Below are 19,548 nucleotides of genomic sequence, written 5' to 3'. Positions count from 1 at the left end.
CTGTAGCCTTGTGTTGCCCCTGGCCACTACCACTATCTGACTGTAGCCTTGTGTTGCCCCTGGCCACTACCACTATCTGACTGTAGCCTTGTGTTGCCCCTGGCCACTACCACTATCTGACTGTAGCCTTGTGTTGCCCCTGGCCACTACCACTATCTGACTGTAGCCTTGTGTTGCCCCTGGCCGCTACCACTATCTGACTGTAGCCTTGTGTTGCCCCTGGCCGCTACCACTATCTGACTGTAGCCTTGTGTTGCCCCTGGCCACTACCACTATCTGACTGTAGCCTTGTGTTGCCCCTGGCCACTACCACTATCTGACTGTAGCCTTGTGTTGCCCCTGGCCACTACCACTATCTGACTGTAGCCTTGTGTTGCCCCTGGCCACTACCACTATCTGACTGTAGCCTTGTGTTGCCCCTGGCCACTACCACTATCTGACTGTAGCCTTGTGTTGCCCCAGGCTACTACCACTATCTGACTGTAGCCTTGTGTTGCCCCTGGCTACTACCACTATCTGACTGTAGCCTTGTGTTGCCCCTGCCTATTACCACTATCTGACTGTAGCCTTGTCTTTACAGTTCCACCCTGACAACCCAGTCACAACCATGATCACAGGTAGTGGAAGACATCCCCTGTATCTACAGCCATTAAACACCTGTATAACGCTAATATAATGCTGTTTTAACATTGGTGTAATGCTATTGTGAGAACACTGGCTAATGTTACCTCATCACTGTTCCATATCGTTTAACCTGTCATAAACACATAAACATCCAAACCCTGGAGCCTTCAGTTTAATGCCCCCCTTTTTCTGATCAACTGCTTTTCATGACACTATTATTCATCCCATGATGCTTTGCTCACCTGATCTTCTTCAGGGCGCTATCTTTACAGTCTATGTGCTTTGATTTGTTAATTTAAAAAAAATGTGGGGTGGAAAGGGTATAGTTAAGTCATACACCATGGCATGGCCGATTAATTAGGGCCGATTAATTAGGGCCGATTTCAAGTTTTCTTAACAATCGGTAATCGGCATTTTTGGACACCGATTTTTGCCGATTACATTGCACTCCACGAGGAGACTGCGTGGCAGGCTGACTACCTGTTATGCGAGTGCAGCAAGGAGCCAAGGTAAGGTGCTAACTAGCATTAAACTTATCTTATAAAAAACAATCAATCTTAACATAATCACTAGTTAACTACACATGGTTGATGATAATACTAGTTTATCTAGCTTGTCCTGCGTTGCATATAATCGATGCGGTGCCTGTTAATTTATCATTGAATCACAGCCTACTTCGCCAAACGGGTGATTTAACAAGCGCATTCGCGAAAAAAGCACTGTCGTTGCACCAATGTACCTAACCATAAACATCAATGCCTTTCTTAAAATCAATACACAAGTATATATTTTTTAAACCTGCATATTTAATTAATATTGCCTGCTAACATGGATTTCTTTTAACTAGGGAAATTGTGTCACTTCTCTTGCGTTCTGTGCAAGCAGAGTCAGGGTATATGCAGCCGTTTGGACCGCCTGGCTCGTTGCGAACTGTGTGAAGACCATTTCTTCCTAACAAAGACTGTAATTCATTTGCCAGAATTGTACATAATTATGACATAACATTGAAGGTTGTTCAATGTAACAGCAATATTTAGACTTAGGGATACCACCCGTTAGATAAAATACGGAACGGTTCCGTATTTCACTGAAATAATAAACATTTTGTTTTCGAAATGATAGTTTCCGGATTTGACCATATTAACGACCTAAGGCTCGTATTTCTGTGTGTTATCATGTTACAATTAAGTCTATGATGGAGGGGGCGGCGCACAATCGGCCCAGCGTCGTTAGGGTTTGGCCAGGGTAGGCCGTCATTGTAAATAAGAATTTGTTCTTAACTGACTTACCTTGTTAACTAAAGGTTACACACACACACACACACTGACCAACAAGCTATTTTGTTGGCATTTACGTATGTCCCCATTTCCAGTTAAACATAATCAAAACCAATCTTTCACTTACTTGCTGTGCTGTTTGTTGTTCAGTCGTTTCATTCTCAACCAGGATTTCTATGGAACGCCGTGTCAAAAAAGATACAAATCACTATTTGATGTGTCAAATAAGCTTGTTGACCAATCAGGACCTGAATATGACTGCACGTCACATAATAATTTAACGCATTCATTAATTTTTAAAGCTGTCTCGCGCACTTACAGTGCTGGTCAAAAATAAAAGCTAACTAGCTCATGGATGCAAACAATGTTCTTTTCCAAAAAACATAGCAAAATGACAATCTGTTTCAGTAGCTATAGTTAGCTAACTATATAGCTAGGTGTCATCTAAAATAACCCTAATTTATAAGACAGTTCTTATTTGATTAATGGTGGTCAGACCCATCTATGTGAAGCTAGCCACAATAGGAATTAGCCACAATAGCGGTCTTTGCGGTTAGCCTTCAAAATAAAAGTATGTCATTGACAGTGATGCAAATGAATACAAATAGTATAATTATGCCATAATTGAATAGATCATGCTAAACGATGTTGGAATGTTATATAAAAAACAAAAGACAATTTGTTAATTTGACAAAAATCTGTTAATTACACTGGATGTATTACACTTTAGAATTGCATTGGGGGTATACTTATTTCACTGTACAGCCTTACCTATGACATGGGATATCAGTCTACTCAGTGACACCCAGAGAACATTAGAGTCGGAGCTCTTATTGCGGGACTCTGAAACAACTGTGAATTGAGCCACATTTGTCAACCTACAGTGGGGCTGTTTTTCTGCAAAGGGACCAGGACGACTGATCCGTGTAAAGGAAAGAATGAAAGGGGCCATGTATCGTAAGATTTTGAGTGAAAACCTCCTTCCATCAGCAAGGGCATTGAAGATGAAACGTGGCTGGGTCTTTCAGCATGACAATGATCCCAAACACACCGCCCGGGCAACGAAGGAGTGGCTTCGTAAGAAGCATTTCAAGGTCCTGGAGTGGCCTAGCCAGTCTCCAGATCTCAACCCCATAGAAAATCTTTGGAGGGAGTTGAAAGTCCGTGTTGCCCAGCAACAGCCCCAAAACATCACTGCTCTAGAGGAGATCTGCATGGAGGAATGGGCCAAAATACCAGCAACAGTGTGTGAAAACCTTGTGAAGACTTACAGAAAACGTTTGACCTCTCATTGCCAACAAAGGGTATATAACAAAGTATTGAGATAAATAAGTATTTGGTCAATAACAAAAGTTTTCCACCATAATTTGCAAATAAATTCATAAAAAATCCTACAATGTAATTTTCTGGAATTTTTTTTCTCATTTTGTCTGTCATAGTTGAAGTGTACCTATGATGAAAATTACAGTCCTCTCTCATCTTTTTAAGTGGGAGAACTTGCACAATTGGTGGCTGACTAAATACTTTTTTGCCCCACTGTATGTGTATTGAACACTATTCTCGAGGAAAAACAATACTGCGTGGATGTTTTGGAGGACATGGGGGAAAATGTCTTGGGTATTGAGTAGACTGATACCTCATTTCATTGATCCCCAATCCTTAGGTAAAGCTGTATAGTGCAATATGAATGTCAATACAGGCAATAGGCTGACTGGTGAGGTGATTTCACACAGTCGCTGTCCCGCGATAAGAGCTACAACCCTAATATTTGCGTAAATTCTTCACAGTTGTGTTCTGTGTAGATCGAGTAGACTGATACCCCATTTCATTGCTTCACAATCCAACCTTGTTTAACATTATCTAGTCTAAATATGGCATTATTCCACCAATTGTTACCTTTTGCATCACTTTCAAAGATGTACTTTTATTTTGAAGGCAAACCGCAAATTCCACTATTGTGCCTACTCCTTATTGTGGCTAGCTTCACAACACATAACCCGGTCCGTTCGAGCCTCATTAGCCAGATGAAGCTAGCTGACTGCTTATAATGTTAGCTTTGGGAAACAGGGTTAAGTAGCTGGATAGCTATTTATTTTCATGAACTGAAGTTCAATTTCAATAAGCGAACAACAAGTGGCTACCTAGGTAATACTTACTCCCAAGGATTCCTAAATCATTGCTAAGAATAATGAAAATTACTGCAGTTTCTACTGGTCATTGTTTTCAGGCTGGTTGTATTGGTGCTAGCTAGGTACCAAGCTAAAGCTAGCTAGCTACCCCAGAAGTTGCGGTCCAACAAATAATGCTTTATTACCAATGCGGTATTGTAAACACATCGTTTGTGGCCGGTGTTTGCTTGTTTACAGACTTTTTTGTACAGCTTTGACAGTGCTACTGATAGTAGTGGTGGCGCTTGGCTTGTACGTGCAAATTCAGAACACAACATTCTATAATAGAACTGTGTTATTTGACGTGTCAAATTAAAAGCTTATTTAACATGTCAAATAGTGTTATTTGACGTATATTATTTGACACACAAATACCCAAGCGGCGTTCCATAGTATGTCATGAAGGTAATAGCAGTGACGCTATTACTGTGTAACTCCGGTAGGGTAACATCTGAAAAATAGCGCACTTGGTAGTGTGTACCGTTGCTCAACCAGTCACGAAAGCCAACATCACCCACGACAGAGAACGGTTAATTGTCAAGGGCATTGAATTCCATTATCTTGGCGTTAATGGATTTCGCCTTTGAGTTATCTCGCTGAAATTTTCTTACTCTTTCAAATGACTGCTCGACTTGTTGGCTGTTCGATCCACACAGCAGACATTGTGGGCTAGGTTAGGAATGCTGTGTTGCACGTGTAGCACAAAATTTTACGTACCGTCATATACATACGTTATATAGGTATGCACGTAAGCTTTGACATCGGTTTTGCACATCGGCGTTAAACTAGACATCGGGCCGATACTGATGTTGGCATTTTTAGCTAATATCGTCCAATTCCGATATATCGTGCATCCATAATTATTATTATTACTCACCACACACAGTCTATCTTCTGTGTTGCATTTGAGTATATGCAATGACCCCATGCACAATTTACATAAATAAACGAGTCTTAAGACAGTGATAGTAATTGCAATGAGCCCACCAATTATTATAAATACAGGAGTCTTGTATAGGAGTCTAGTGTTTCTCCTGTTGGAACACACAACCAAGTCGACGACTGTTGGATTTTAAATTAACCAAAAAATATGTTGGTTGGTGACTAAACTACATAAGGTGTTATCGTGTGCAATGGGCAAACCAAGTCTGCAGACACACGATGCATACAGCAGCAGAACAACGTGTTGTGTTTTTACAAGTGTAGGTAACACTGAAAGCTTCAGTTTACATTATTGACAAGCTATTAGCAAGTTACAGACAAACCATGACATTTTCCCCAAAATTCCGAAGTCCCCACATGCATTGAGCTAAAAGTTAACTTACCTTGCAGTCGCTATAAAGTAGTGGGTGGTGGTCACGAAGATGACTCAAGAGATTTGAAGTGTTGCCCCCTTTCACAGCGATTAGTTTTTTGCATGTTCTGCAGACAGGGTGACCATCTTCGATTAGGTTTTCCTCAGCACCAAAATACTGAAAAATGTCCCTGAGCGCTGTCACTACCTTCCGTCATGTTTTCACACTAAACAAAACCCACGTTGCATGCTGCGCCTGCGTCAGACTGTTGCTAACTTTGGTTGATGCTGGACAGTATTTACCGTGAGTTAATCAAACACGGTTTTAATGATAATTTGAAACGGTACTACTAACCGTCGGGAATTTTACCATGGTTTATCGTGAAACTAGTAACCGTTTCATCCCTAATATAGACATTTCAAATGTTATGTCACTGCTATTTAAAAAGTGTTGTAAAAACGAGAAAATAAATAAACTGATAAATATAGGTTATATTTACAATGGTGTTTGTGCTGGTTGCCATTTTCTTGTGGCAACAGGTCACACATCTTGCTGCTGTGGTGGCACACAAATATTTTTTGGGCGTGGCAGTAATGATTTTGCCGTGGCAGTGCCACAGTTAAATTAGTGCAGCGAAAACACTGCTGCCACGCCCAAAAAATATTAAACGCTCTTTGAAGATGCTAGAACAGTCCACATTGTAACGATGTGCGCTGAGAGTTGGGAATCAAGTTCAGGGAGGGAGTGTTAATAAAATAAACATGATACAAAACAAGAAACATGAACAACGAACAGACATGAAACTGAAACAATGACGCCTGGGGAAGGAACCAAAGGGAGTGACATTTATAGGGAAGGTAATCAGAGATGTGCTGGAGTCCAGGTGAGTTTGATGACGCGCAGGTGCGCGTGATGGTGACAGGTGTGCACCATAACGAGCAGCCTGGTGACCTAGAGGCTGGAGAGGGAGCACATGTGACAGTACCCCCTCCCCGACGCGCGGTTATAGCCGCAGGACGCCAACCAAAATGACAATCCCGGGGATCAGGAGCGGACCGGTCACCTCTGCTGAGGCGCAGGAAACCTGTCAGTCCGGCTGAGATGCGGGAACATGGCGAACTAGAGCGCCGGAGAGAGAGCATATGTGATGGTACCCCCTCCCCAGCGCGTTCGGCTCCAGCCGCAGGACGCCAATCAAAGGGACGATCCCGGGGATCCAGAGTGGACCTGTCAACCCTTCTGATGCGTGGTAACCTGTTGCCAGCTGGGGCGCGGGAACCTGTCAGACCGGCTGAGGCAGGGGTGCCTGACGAGCCGGTGGATGTAGGGGAGCCTGGTGATCCGGTGAAGGCATGAAAGCCCGACGAGCTGGCTGTAGCAGGGTGAGGCGTCATTCTGTAACGATGTGCGCTGACAGTCAGGAAGCAAGTTCAGGGAGGGAGTGTTAATAAAATAAACGTTCTACAAAACAAGAAACACTAACATGACGCCTGGCACACAGACATGAAACAGAAACAATGACGCCTGGGAAAGGAACTAAAGGGAGTGACATATATAGGGAAGGTAATCAGGGAAGTGATGGAGTCCAGGTGAGTCTGATGACGCGCAGGTGCGCCATAACGAGCAGCCTGGTGACCTAGAGGCCGGAGAGGGAGCACACGTGACACACATTTACTTTTCCTCTGCAAACAAGCAAGTAATGAATAGAAACATTTGACAACCCCATAGTAGAATAGTTTATCTATTTACCGAGTCGGCTTGATGTGTGTTCTATGTGAGAAATATTCCTCTTGAGGTGCATTCAAGTTGAGTGCCAAAGGGAGGGAAACTTGCACTCTGACAAGCAAATGCACAACAATTCTTGCAATCATGTAAAACAGCAGTTTTAATGGCCTTTGTTAAAAAGAGGACAATCCCAGTTCTCTTCCTACTTTATTTCTCAACTCCTAAATACTGTGTGTTCAAATGTACCATTTTAAACCTAGAGTTTTTAACAGCGTCATGGTTAAGCATGTTACTGTTCAGCAATTCACCATGAGTGCATAGGGGAGAATGGGGCTAAATGTAACACGGGTCAATTGTAGAGTAACTTGGGGTAAAATGCTACCCTACCTCAAACATTTTTGGGGGAGTGACGTAATTTTTTTTGATGACTAGTGGCAATCAGGGAAAGTGTTGGGGTAAAAAATGGTGTGGAAGTGGTTTCTGTGAGAAGTACAGGCAGGGGCATGCTACCCCAAATGGCAGGTTACCCTAACAGGAAGGCCTACATTATATTCAGTGTCACGCCCTGACCTTAGAGAGACGTTTTATTTCTCTATTTGGTGAGGTCAGGGTGTGATGTGGGGTGGGCATTCTATGTTTTGTATTTCTTTGTGTTTGGCCGAGTGTGGTTCCCAATCAGAGGCAGTTGTCTATCGTTGTCTCTGATTGGGAATCATACTTAGGTAGCCTTTTTTCCCACCTATGTTGTGGGATCTTGTTTTTGTACAGCTCTTGTAGCCTACGGAACGGTATGTTCGTTTTGGTTTCACTTTGTCATTTTGTTGCTGGTTGTCATTTAACTAAATATGATGACCACAAATTACGCTGCGCCTTGGTCTCCTTCAAACAATGTACGTTACATTCAGTGTGTTTGTGCAAGTGTTTTTGGGACATAAAATTCCTCATTAGGATGCTAACTAGTTAAAAGACTACATTGGGGATCTAGCTAATGGTTAGCCCAATAGGGTCAATGCAGATGGGAAACCCCATGCTTCAGCTTATTTATTTATAGCCACTATGCTGCATCAGATGGGCTACAGTTGATAATGCTTATTGCTAATAGCATACCTGATAATATGGACCATGCATAGGCTATATGATATCTACATTTATAGAGAGTCAGTCCTCCCCTTCAACCCCTGTGACCCCCCCCAACACATTTTTCTAGAGGAAACACTGCACTGTGGTATTTAATTTAATAGATATGGGAGTCTATCAAGATTGGATTTGTTTTCAAATTCTTTGTGGGTCTGTGTAATCCGAGGGAAATATGTGTCTCTTATACGGTCAAACATTTGGCACGTCTCTCTCGCTCTCTCTCTTGGCTGTAATGGGCCAATTAGCACTAACGTGATGGATGGGCCACACAATGAGCAGATCCAATGGAGAGAAAAGCTGATACGAAGGAGGGAGGTGGTGTAATAAAGTGCTGGCCATTAAAACCGGTGCCCAGGAAGTGGGGATGAAATGAACTGGTCTGTAATATCCTGTGATCTGCTTGCATTGCCAGTCAGAGACTGAGGGTATGTTTGTAAATTCGCTCTGGCTATCTACTCTGATTTCAGAGCACTCTCGTCTGAGTGTGCCACAGCGCAGAATAACTGATGAATACGAACACTCAACACCTGGTGAATATCACTGTTGTCAGTAAAATGACCGGTGTCAATTGTTGCCAGCAGCACAGATACAGTCACCAACGCTCTGGATAACATGAAAACAGCCTAACCAGCTCTGCTAGGGTGAGTAAAATGGTCAGAGTGGGGTGTTCTCTCATTTGTGTCTGGAAGTAGCAAGCTAGCCAACGTTAGTCAGTTAGCTTGGGTGCTTGAGTGCCGTTGTGAGGTCAGAACGCTCAGATCGGTGTTACTCCTCAGCCAGAGAGTCCAGTGTGAGGTCAGAACCCTCGGATCAACCCTACTCCTCAGCCAGAGAGTCCAGTGTGAGGTCAGAACCCTCGGATCAACCCTACTCCTCAGCCAGAGAGTCCAGTGTGAGGTCAGAACCCTCGGATCAACCCTACTCCTCAGCCAGAGAGTCCAGTGTGAGGTCAGAACCCTCGGATCAACCCTACTCCTCAGCCAGAGAGTCCAGTGTGAGGTCAGAACCCTCGGATCAACTCTACTCCTCGGCCAGAGAGTCCAGTGTGAGGTCAGAACCCTCGGATCAACCCTACTCCTCAGCCAGAGAGTCCAGTGTGAGGTCAGAACCCTCGGATCAACCCTACTCAGCCAGAGAGTCCAGTGTGAGGTCAGAACGCTCAGATCATCCCTACTCCTCAGCCAGAGAGTCCAGTGTGAGGTCAGAACGCTCAGATCATCCCTACTCCTCAGCCAGAGAGTCCAGTGTGTGCTCTGAACGCTCCGAGAGCGAAACACTTCAAATTTATGAACAGGCAATCTGACAACGCTCTGAATTTACGAACGACCCAGAGTGCACTCTGACACAATGGAGGCAATTTACAAATGCACCTTAAAAGTATGTGCCCCAAATTGCACCCTATTCTCTATATAGTGCACTACTTTTTTCCTAAAGTGTTCTACTTTTTGTACAAAGTAGTATTGTATATAGAGAATAGGGTACCGTTTGGGACACAGACTAAGATTATATTTACCGTAATTCTATGGTGGCCGTACATGTGTGATCATATTGCTGGAATCAAAATGAACAAAGCAGGAAATCCGGGAATCCTCCAACCATGATTTTTGGAAAACCTTAAAAAGTTAACCTAATCTCAGATTAAGGAGCAAGACCTGTTGCCATGGCTAAAACCAAAGCAGTGGGCGGTTATTTCTGCTAGTTGTAATCAAAACATTTCTGCTAACCCATCTCATTTCATTAGAGTTATTCAGAGCTTAATGCTGCTGAGTGACCTGTAGTGTTTATTAAAAAAGCTACTGTTTACCACTCAGTCCTGGGATGGAGGGAGGAGGGAAGGGAGGATGAACGAGAACAGGAATGGAAGAAGAGAAATGGAGAGAGAAAATACTCAAGGTTAGGCTAAATGCATTACCTAACCTTCCCTGTTGTTCTCACATAATAGTGGACAATGACACTTGGATTGAATGACATTTATGCTGTCTGGGACTATATGGCACAGGATGATGATTTAAGCGACATCCTGAGTGTCTGTGGACACAATGTCCCCCATCAGCGTTGTGCTGGAGGAACAATGGCCCCCATCAGCGTTGTGCTGGAGGAACAATGGCCCCCATCAGCGTTGTGCTGGAGGAACAATGGCCCCCATCAGCGTTGTGCTGGAGGAACAATGGCCCCCATCAGCGTTGTGCTGGAGGAACAATGGCCTCCATCAGCGTTGTGCTGGAGGAACAATGGCCCCCATCAGCGTTGTGCTGGAGGAACAATGGCCCCCATCAGCGTTGTGCTGGAGGAACAATGGCCTCCATCAGTGTTGTGCCGGAGGAACAATGGCCCCCATCAGTGTTGTGCCGGAGGAACAATGGCCCCCATCAGTGTTGTGCCGGAGGAACAATGGCCTCCATCAGTGTTGTGCCGGAGGAACAATGGCCCCCATCAGTGTTGTGCCGGAGGAACAATGGCCCCCATCAGTGTTGTGACGGAGGAACAATGACCCCCATCAGTGTTGTGACGGAGGAACAATGACCCCCATCAGTGTTGTGCCGGAGGAACAATGGCCCCCATCAGTGTTGTGACGGAGGAACAATGACCCCCATCAGTGTTGTGCCGGAGGAACAATGACCCCCATCAGGGTTGTGCCGGAGGAACAATGACCCCCATCAGTGTTGTGACGGAGGAACAATGACCCCCATCAGGGTTGTGCCGGAGGAACAATGACCCCCATCAGTGTTGTGACGGAGGAACAATGACCCCCATCAGGGTTGTGCCGGAGGAACAATGACCCCCATCAGGGTTGTGCTGGAGGAACAATGACACCCATCAGCGTTGTGCCGGAGGAACAATGACCCCCATCAGGGTTGTGCTGAAGGAACAATGACCCCCATCAGGGTTGTGCTGAAGGAACAATGGCCCCCATCAGTGCCTGGGATCCCTGTCATAGTCTGTCCTTCTCGGGACAAGAACAAGATGACCCGTAAGAGCGAGTGTGAGATACAGATTGTGTAAACTCCTGGTCATAATCATTGTCTGATGAGTGTTCTCCCTCTCTCTCTCTCTCTATTTCTCTCTCTCTCTCTCCCCCCTCTCTCTCTTTCTTTCCCCTCGCTCTCTCCCTCTTTCCTCCCCCTCTCTCTGTCTCTCTCTCTCTTTCCCCTACCCTCTTTCTCTCCCCCTCTCTCTCCCCTTATCTCTCTCTCTCTCCTAGGTCTCTAGGGTTGACGGATGAGTAGATTGTAGAAGAGCAGGAAGGATTGGGGTTAACAGTCAGACACAGGTAAGATCACCACATGTCCTCTTGTTTATCCCTACAGGTGTCGTTATAGGTCCTGAGAGTTTATTATCTGTTGTCTAAGGGTTATGTGTAGTTGTACTGCAAGTATTTGGGATTGTGTGTCTCTGTTTAGGCTATATGGTTTGTGTGGGTGTGTTTTAAATGTATGTTTATTTTAATGCAATTTCCATGTTTATAAGCGTGTGTGAGAGAGAGAGTGTTTGAAACAGAGTGAGAGAGAAGTATGTGTTTGTATATCAACAAGCATTTGTGTGGGTGTAATGTACTGAATGTGCCAGGAGTGTTAAGCCGATCTTAAGGCTTGTCCATGAAGGTCTTCTCTTTCCCTGGTCTAGACTGATGTTATCAAAGCAGAGTGGTGTTTCCCCAGGCTACTACCACTATCAGACTGTAGCCTTGTGTTTCCCCAGGCTACTACCACTATCAGACTGTAGCCTTGTGTTGCCCCAGGCTACTACCACTATCAGACTGTAGCCTTGTGTTGCCCCAGGCTACTACCACTATCTGACTGTAGCCTTGTGTTGCCCCAGGCGACTACCACTATCAGACTGTAGCCTTGTGTTGCCCCAGGCTACTACCACTATCTGACTGTAGCCTTGTGTTGCCCCAGGCTACTACCACTATCAGACTGTAGCCTTGTGTGTCCCCAGGCTACTACCACTATCAGAGTGTAGCCTTGTGTTGCCCCAGGCTACTACCACTATCTGACTGTAGCCTTGTGTTGCCCCTGGCTACTACCACTATCTGACTGTAGCCTTGTGTTGCCCCTGGCCACTACCACTATCTGACTGTAGCCTTGTGTTGCCCCAGGCTACTACCACTATCTGACTGTAGCCTTGTGTTGCCCCAGGCTACTACCACTATCTGACTGTAGCCTTGTGTTGCCCCTGCCTATTACCACTATCTGACTGTAGCCTTGTGTTGCCCCTGGCCACTACCACTATCTGACTGTAGCCTTGTGTTGCCCCAGGCTACTACCACTATCTGACTGTAGCCTTGTGTTGCCCCTGCCTATTACCACTATCTGACTGTAGCCTTGTGTTGCCCCTGGCCACTACCACTATCTACTGTAGCCTTGTGTTGCCCCAGGCTACTACCACTATCTGACTGTAGCCTTGTGTTGCCCCTGCCTATTACCACTATCTGACTGTAGCCTTGTGTTGCCCCTGGCCACTACCACTATCTGACTGTAGCCTTGTGTTGCCCCTGGCCACTACCACTATCTGACTGTAGCCTTGTGTTGCCCCTGGCCACTACCACTATCTGACTGTAGCCTTGTGTTGCCCCTGGCCGCTACCACTATCTGACTGTAGCCTTGTGTTGCCCCTGGCCACTACCACTATCTGACTGTAGCCTTGTGTTGCCCCTGGCCACTACCACTATCTGACTGTAGCCTTGTGTTGCCCCTGGCCACTACCACTATCTGACTGTAGCCTTGTGTTGCCCCTGGCCACTACCACTATCTGACTGTAGCCTTGTGTTGCCCCTGGCCACTACCACTATCTGACTGTAGCCTTGTGTTGCCCCTGGCCACTACCACTATCTGACTGTAGCCTTGTGTTGCCCCAGGCTACTACCACTATCTGACTGTAGCCTTGTGTTGCCCCTGGCTACTACCACTATCTGACTGTAGCCTTGTGTTGCCCCTGGCTACTACCACTATCTGACTGTAGCCTTGTGTTGCCCCTGCCTATTACCACTATCTGACTGTAGCCTTGTCTTTACAGTTCCACCCTGACAACCCAGTCACAACCATGATCACAGGTAGTGGAAGACATCCCCTGTATCTACAGCCATTAAACACCTGTATAACGCTAATATAATGCTGTTTTAACATTGGTGTAATGCTATTGTGAGAACACTGGCTAATGTTACCTCATCACTGTTCCATATCGTTTAACCTGTCATAAACACATAAACATCCAAACCCTGGAGCCTTCAGTTTAATGCCCCCCTTTTTCTGATCAACTGCTTTTCATGACACTATTATTCATCCCATGATGCTTTGCTCACCTGATCTTCTTCAGGGCGCTATCTTTACAGTCTATGTGCTTTGATTTGTTAATTTAAAAAAAATGTGGGGTGGAAAGGGTATAGTTAAGTCATACACCATGGCATGGCCGATTAATTAGGGCCGATTAATTAGGGCCGATTTCAAGTTTTCTTAACAATCGGTAATCGGCATTTTTGGACACCGATTTTTGCCGATTACATTGCACTCCACGAGGAGACTGCGTGGCAGGCTGACTACCTGTTATGCGAGTGCAGCAAGGAGCCAAGGTAAGTTGCTAGCTAGCATTAAACTTATCTTATAAAAAACAATCAATCTTAACATAATCACTAGTTAACTACACATGGTTGATGATAATACTAGTTTATCTAGCTTGTCCTGCGTTGCATATAATCGATGCGGTGCCTGTTAATTTATCATTGAATCACAGCCTACTTCGCCAAACGGGTGATGATTTAACAAGCGCATTCGCGAAAAAAGCACTGTCGTTGCACCGATGTGTACCTAACCATAAACATCAATGCCTTTCTTAAAATCAATACACAAGTATATATTTTTAAACCTGCATATTTAGTTAATATTGCCTGCTAGCATGAATTTCTTTTAACTAGGGAAATTGTCACTTCTCTTGCGTTCTGTGCAAGCAGAGTCAGGGTATATGCAGCAGTTTGGGCCACCTGGCTCGTTGCGAACTGTGTGAAGACCATTTCTTCCTATCAAAGACTGTAATTAATTTGCCGGAATTGTACATAATTATGACATAACACTGAAGGTTGTGCAATGTAACAGCAATATTTAGACTTAGGCATGCCACCTGTTAGATAAAATACGGAACGGTTCCGTATTTCACTGAAAGAATAAACGTTTTGTTTTCGAAATTATAGTTTCTGGATTAGACCATATTAATGACCTAAGGCTCGTATTTCTGTGTGTTATTATGTTATAATTAAGTCTATGATATTTATTTGATAGAGCAGTCTGACTGAGCGATGGTAGGCAGCAGCAGGCTCGTAAGCATTCATTCAAACAGCACTTTCGTGCGTTTTGCTAGCGCTCTTCACTGTGCTTCAAGCATTGCGCTGTTTATGACTTCAAGCCTATCAACTCCCGAGATTAGGCTGACAATACTATAGTGCCTATTAGAACATCCAATAGTCAAAGGTTATATGAAATACAAATGGTATAGAGAGAAATATTCCTATAATAACTACAACCTAAAACTTCTTACCTGGGAATATTGAAGACTCATGTTAAAAGGAACCACCAGCTTTCATATGTTCTCATGTTCTGAGCAAGGAACTTAAACGTTAGCTTTTTTACATGGCAAATATTGCACTTTTACTTTCTCCTCCAACACTTTGTTTGTGCATTATTTAAACCAAATTGAACATGCTTCATTATTTATTTGAGACTAAATTGATTTTATTGATATACTATATTAAGTTAAAATAAGTGTTCAGTCAGTATTGTTGTAATTGTCATTATTACTGTAACGGATTTCCTCTTCGTCTGAGGAGGAGTAGCAAGGATCGGACCAATGTGCAGCGTGGTAAGTGTCCATAATAGATTTTAAATAAATCAAAATGAACACAGAACAAAAATAACAAAATACGAACAAACAACCGAAACAGTCCCGTATGGTGCAAACACTGAAACAGGAAACAACCACCCACAAAACACAATAGAAAACAGGCTACTTAAATATGGCTCCCAATCAGAGACAACGACTGACACCTGCCTCTGATTGAGAATCATACTAGGCCAAACACATAGAAATATAACAACAGAATAAAACATAGAAAAACAACAGAATGCCCACCCCAACTCACGCCCTGACCAACTAAAATAAAGACATAAAAAAGGAACTAAGATCAGAACGTGACAATTACAGATATATATAAAAATCGGCAGATTAATCGGTATCGGCTTTTTTTGGTCCTCCAATAATCGGTATCGGCGTTGAAAAATCATAATTGGTCGACCTCTAGTTTACATACACTCAATTAGTATTTGGTACCATTGCCTTTAAATTGTTCAACTTGGGTTAAACGTTTCGGGTAGCCTTCCATACGCTTCCCACAATAAATTGGGTGAATTTTGGCCTGTTCCTCGACAGAGCTGGTGTAACTGAGTCAGGTTTGTAGGCCTCCTTGCTCGCACATGCTTTTTCAGTTCTGCCCACACATTTTCTATAGGATTGAGGTCAGGGCTTTGTGATGGCCACTCCAATACCTTGACTTTGTTGTCCTTAAGCCATTTTGCCACAACTTTGGAAGTATGTATGGGGTCATTGTCCATTTGGAAGACCCATTTGTGACCAAGCTTTAACTTCCTGACTGACGTCTTGAGATGTTGCTTCAATATATCCACATAATTTTCCTACCTCATGATTTTGTGAAGTGCACCAGTCCCTCCGGCAGCAAAGCACCCCCACAACATGATGCTGCCACCCCCGTGCTTCACGGTTGAAATGTTGTTCTTTGGCTTGCAAGCCTCCCCCTTTTTCCTCCAAACATAACGATGGTCATTATGGCCAAACAGTTCTATTTTGTTTAATCAGACCAGAGGACATTTCTCCAAAAGTATGATCTTTGTCCCCATGTGCAGTTGCAAACCGTAATTTGGCTTTTTTATGCGGTTTTGGAACAGTGGCTTCTTCCTTGCTGAGTGGCCATTTAGGTTATGTCAATATAGGACTTGTTTTACTGTGTATATAGATACTTTTGTACCTGTTTCCTCCAGCATCTTCACAAGGGCCTTTGCTGTTGTTCTGGGATTGATTTGCACTTTTCACATACAACAGGACTGATATCAGTAGCAAACGGAGTAAACTATAAGATCTAACATTACAGTCGTCGGAGTGTCGTATCATATTTAACAAACCAAACATTGAAAACCAGGTAATGTAAAAACGCAAACCGGTTCGTGCATCAATAACGGTGTATAATAAAATACGGTGTACTGCCCAGCCCTATAAGAACAGTGTGTGTGACTGTGAAGGTGGGTACTGGTTGAAGAGAGGTGGATATGGGCCGGACTGAAACAAACCCTCAACAGCAGGAGAGGATTGTGGGATTAGGTGTGAGGTGGGGCTAGGAGTTTGTGTGTGTGGTGGGGGCGAGGTATTAAAGGGAGTGTTGAGGGAGGGGATTGAGAGCGACTGAATCTGTGTCCACAGCTGTGTGAGCCAGCTATCTCGTTCTTTTTCTCTGTCGTTAGTGTCTCTGTCTCCTTTTGACTTGGTTTCTTTCTCCTGTTTATTTCCTCCTACATCTATTTCTCTATCATCTCCTATCTATCATCTCCTATCTCCCTATCATCTCCTATCTCTATCATCTCCTATCTCTCTATTATCTCATATCTATCATCTCATAGCTCTCTATCATCTCCTATCTCTCTCATCTCCTATCTCTCTATCATCTGCTATCTATCATCTCTCTCTCATCTCCTATCTCTCTATCATCTCCTGTCTCTCTCTCATCTCATTTTTCTGTAAAATTGCTTTTAGTTTAATCCCCCTTCTATTGTTTTTCTTTGTCTTTCTATCTCTCTTTCTCTGTCCTCTATCTCCTCTGTACCCTTCTCTCTCTTCCTTATCTCTGTGTTTAGAGACTGTTGCTCATTGTGTAGTAGTTGGAAGTTGAAGGGCAGAGCAGCTAGCTTTAGACCAACTGTCCCTCAGCGGTGGTGGTGGTAATCTTTCGGTTAGGTAAGCATTGCTGTGGTCGAGGAGCGGTCATGGTCCTGGCTGTGGAGGACGCCTGTCCCAACGGGTTAGAGGTAGAGGTGGAGCCCCCTCCGGATGCAGGCGGGACGGGAGAGGCAGGCGGGACGGGGGAGGGGGTGGTTGGGTCCAGGGAGGGGGCGGCTGCTGAGCCCACAGAGGGGGCCAACACATCCGGAGGTGAGACTCTCAGTTGCCAGATAGTGATACTATGGAAAATATTTGTTGCCCAATATTAGTACAACAGAGAGAGCTATTGTTTCCAGCTAGATATGCCTTGCCAGCTATTCATTACCTTCCAGGGAAAAGATACTTTTTGACTGATATTTCAGAACTATTTGTGGGGTACGTAGTGTCCACTGTCCAGTCATTAGCAAAGAGAGACTTGCCTGTTCCAAAGTGCAAAGGCTGTTTTGGATAGGTATTTCATAACAGTTTGTGAGTGAAGGAAGGGATTGCTAGTTAGTGTCACTATCCACAGGTCAGAGACTGTCAGGTATTTGTTGTGTACGTAGGTGAGGCAACGGGTTGCCAGATTGTGAGTGTTTGTTGACTTTTTTAAATTCCTGGACAGAGGAAGCATTTCGGAAAAGAGAAGTGAGTCATTGTACTGTACCACATGGTTTACGGGACATACGGGGAGAGAGAGAGAAATGGAGGAGAGAGAGGAAGCGGCAAGAAGAGAGAGAAATAAAATACTTTGCTGCTTCAGAATATTAATGAATTACAAAGTAAAATAGGAGATAAAAAACCCTTCCTCTACCCTCTATGCTAGAGAAAGACTAACTATGCTACCTTTTATAATACTGTGTAGTGTAAGTACATTGAAGATGCATTTGCAAGTGGAACAGTATTGGAGTGGTACCGTAGTAATTGTATGTATTCTTATGCAAGTCATATTCAGGGATTATGAAGTATTTATGCCATCCCCCCACCCACGTCAGAGTACCATAGTGGAATGTATCCTTTGATCTGATGCACATATACATGTGCGCACACACACACACACACACACACACTGAGGTTCAGTGAACTCTGTGAACAAACTCCTCTGGGGTACAAAAACATATTGGCTTGACCCAGAGGGCGAAGGTCAACCCAGAGATTAGGTTAACAGAAATCTGCCACAGTTATCTCTTTCATATTCAGTACTGCTTACAGTTGAAGTCAGAAGTTTACATACACCTTAGCCAAATACATTTAAACTCAGTTTTTCACAATTCCTGATATTTAATCCAAGTAAAAATTCCCAGTCTTAGATCAGTTAGGATCACCACTTTATTTTAAGAATGTGAAATGTCAGTATAATAGTAGAGAGAATGATTTATTTCACCTTTTATTTCTTTCATCACATTCCCAGTTAGTCAGAAGTTTACATACACTCAATTAGCATTTGGTAGCATTGCCTTTAAATTGTTCATCTTGGGTCAAACATTTTGGGTAGCCTTCCACAAGCTTCCCACAATAAATTGGGTGAATTTTGGCCCATTCCTCCTGACAGAGCTGGTGTAACTGAGTCAGGTTTGTAGGCCTCCTTGCTCGCACACGCTTTTTCAGTTCTGCCCACAGATTTTCTATAGGATTGAGGTCAGGGCTTTGTGATGGCCACTCCAATACCTTGACTTTGTTGTCCTTAAGCCATTTTGCCACAACTTTGGAAGTATGCTTGGGGTCATTGTCTATTTGGAAAACCCATTTACGACCAAGCTTTAACTTCCTGACTGATGTCTTGAGATGTTGTTTCAATATATCCACATAATTTTCCAATTTTCTCATGATAATTTTCTCATGATGCCATCTATTTTGTTAAGTGCACCAGTCCCTCCTGCAGCAAAGCACCCCCACAACATGATGCTGCCACCCCCGTGCTTCACGATTGGGATGGTGTTCTTTGGCTTGCAAGCCTCCCCCTTTTTCCTCCAAACATAACGATGGTCATTATGGCCAAACAGTTCTATTTTTGTTTCATCAAACCAGAGGACATTTCTCCAAAAAGTACGATCTTTGTCCCCATGTGCAGTTGCAAACCGTAGTCTGGCTTTTTTATGCGGTTTTGGAGCAGTGGCTTCTTCCTTGCTGAGCGGCCTTTCAAGTTATGTCGATATTGGACTCATTTTACTGTGTATATAGATACTTTTGTACCTGTTTCCTCCAGAATCTTCACTAGGTCCTTTGCTGTTGTTCTGCGATTGATTTGCACTTTTTGCACCAACGTACGTTCATCTCTAGGAAACAGAACGCGTCTCCTTCCTGAGCGGTATGACGGCTGCGTGGTCCCATGGTGTAAACAATTGTAGG

The 19,548-nt window shown here is 44.0% G+C and overlaps 1 protein-coding gene across 3 annotated transcripts in view; it reads left to right on the top strand.

The window, feature by feature from the left end:
- Positions 1 to 19,548, top strand: part of mpp6b (membrane protein, palmitoylated 6b (MAGUK p55 subfamily member 6)) — an 81,105-nt gene that overhangs the window by 36,679 nt on the left and 24,878 nt on the right. For 2 of the 3 annotated variants that reach the window (XM_038965896.1, XM_038965895.1), the window contains exon 1: positions 16,914 to 17,430. In XM_038965896.1, the coding sequence (XP_038821824.1) occupies positions 17,265 to 17,430 (166 nt within the window). In that variant the 5' untranslated portion in view covers positions 16,914 to 17,264. Of the gene's footprint in view, positions 1 to 11,428; positions 11,498 to 16,913; positions 17,431 to 19,548 lie in introns of those variants that run through there. The other variant, XM_038965897.1, reaches the window with a different exon arrangement.

This window comes from Salvelinus namaycush, chromosome 27, assembly GCF_016432855.1.
Source record: "Salvelinus namaycush isolate Seneca chromosome 27, SaNama_1.0, whole genome shotgun sequence".
NCBI classification, from domain to species: Eukaryota; Metazoa; Chordata; class Actinopteri; order Salmoniformes; family Salmonidae; genus Salvelinus; species Salvelinus namaycush.
Note: the sequence above shows the minus strand (reverse complement) of the source record. Positions and strands in the feature narration are given on the sequence as shown.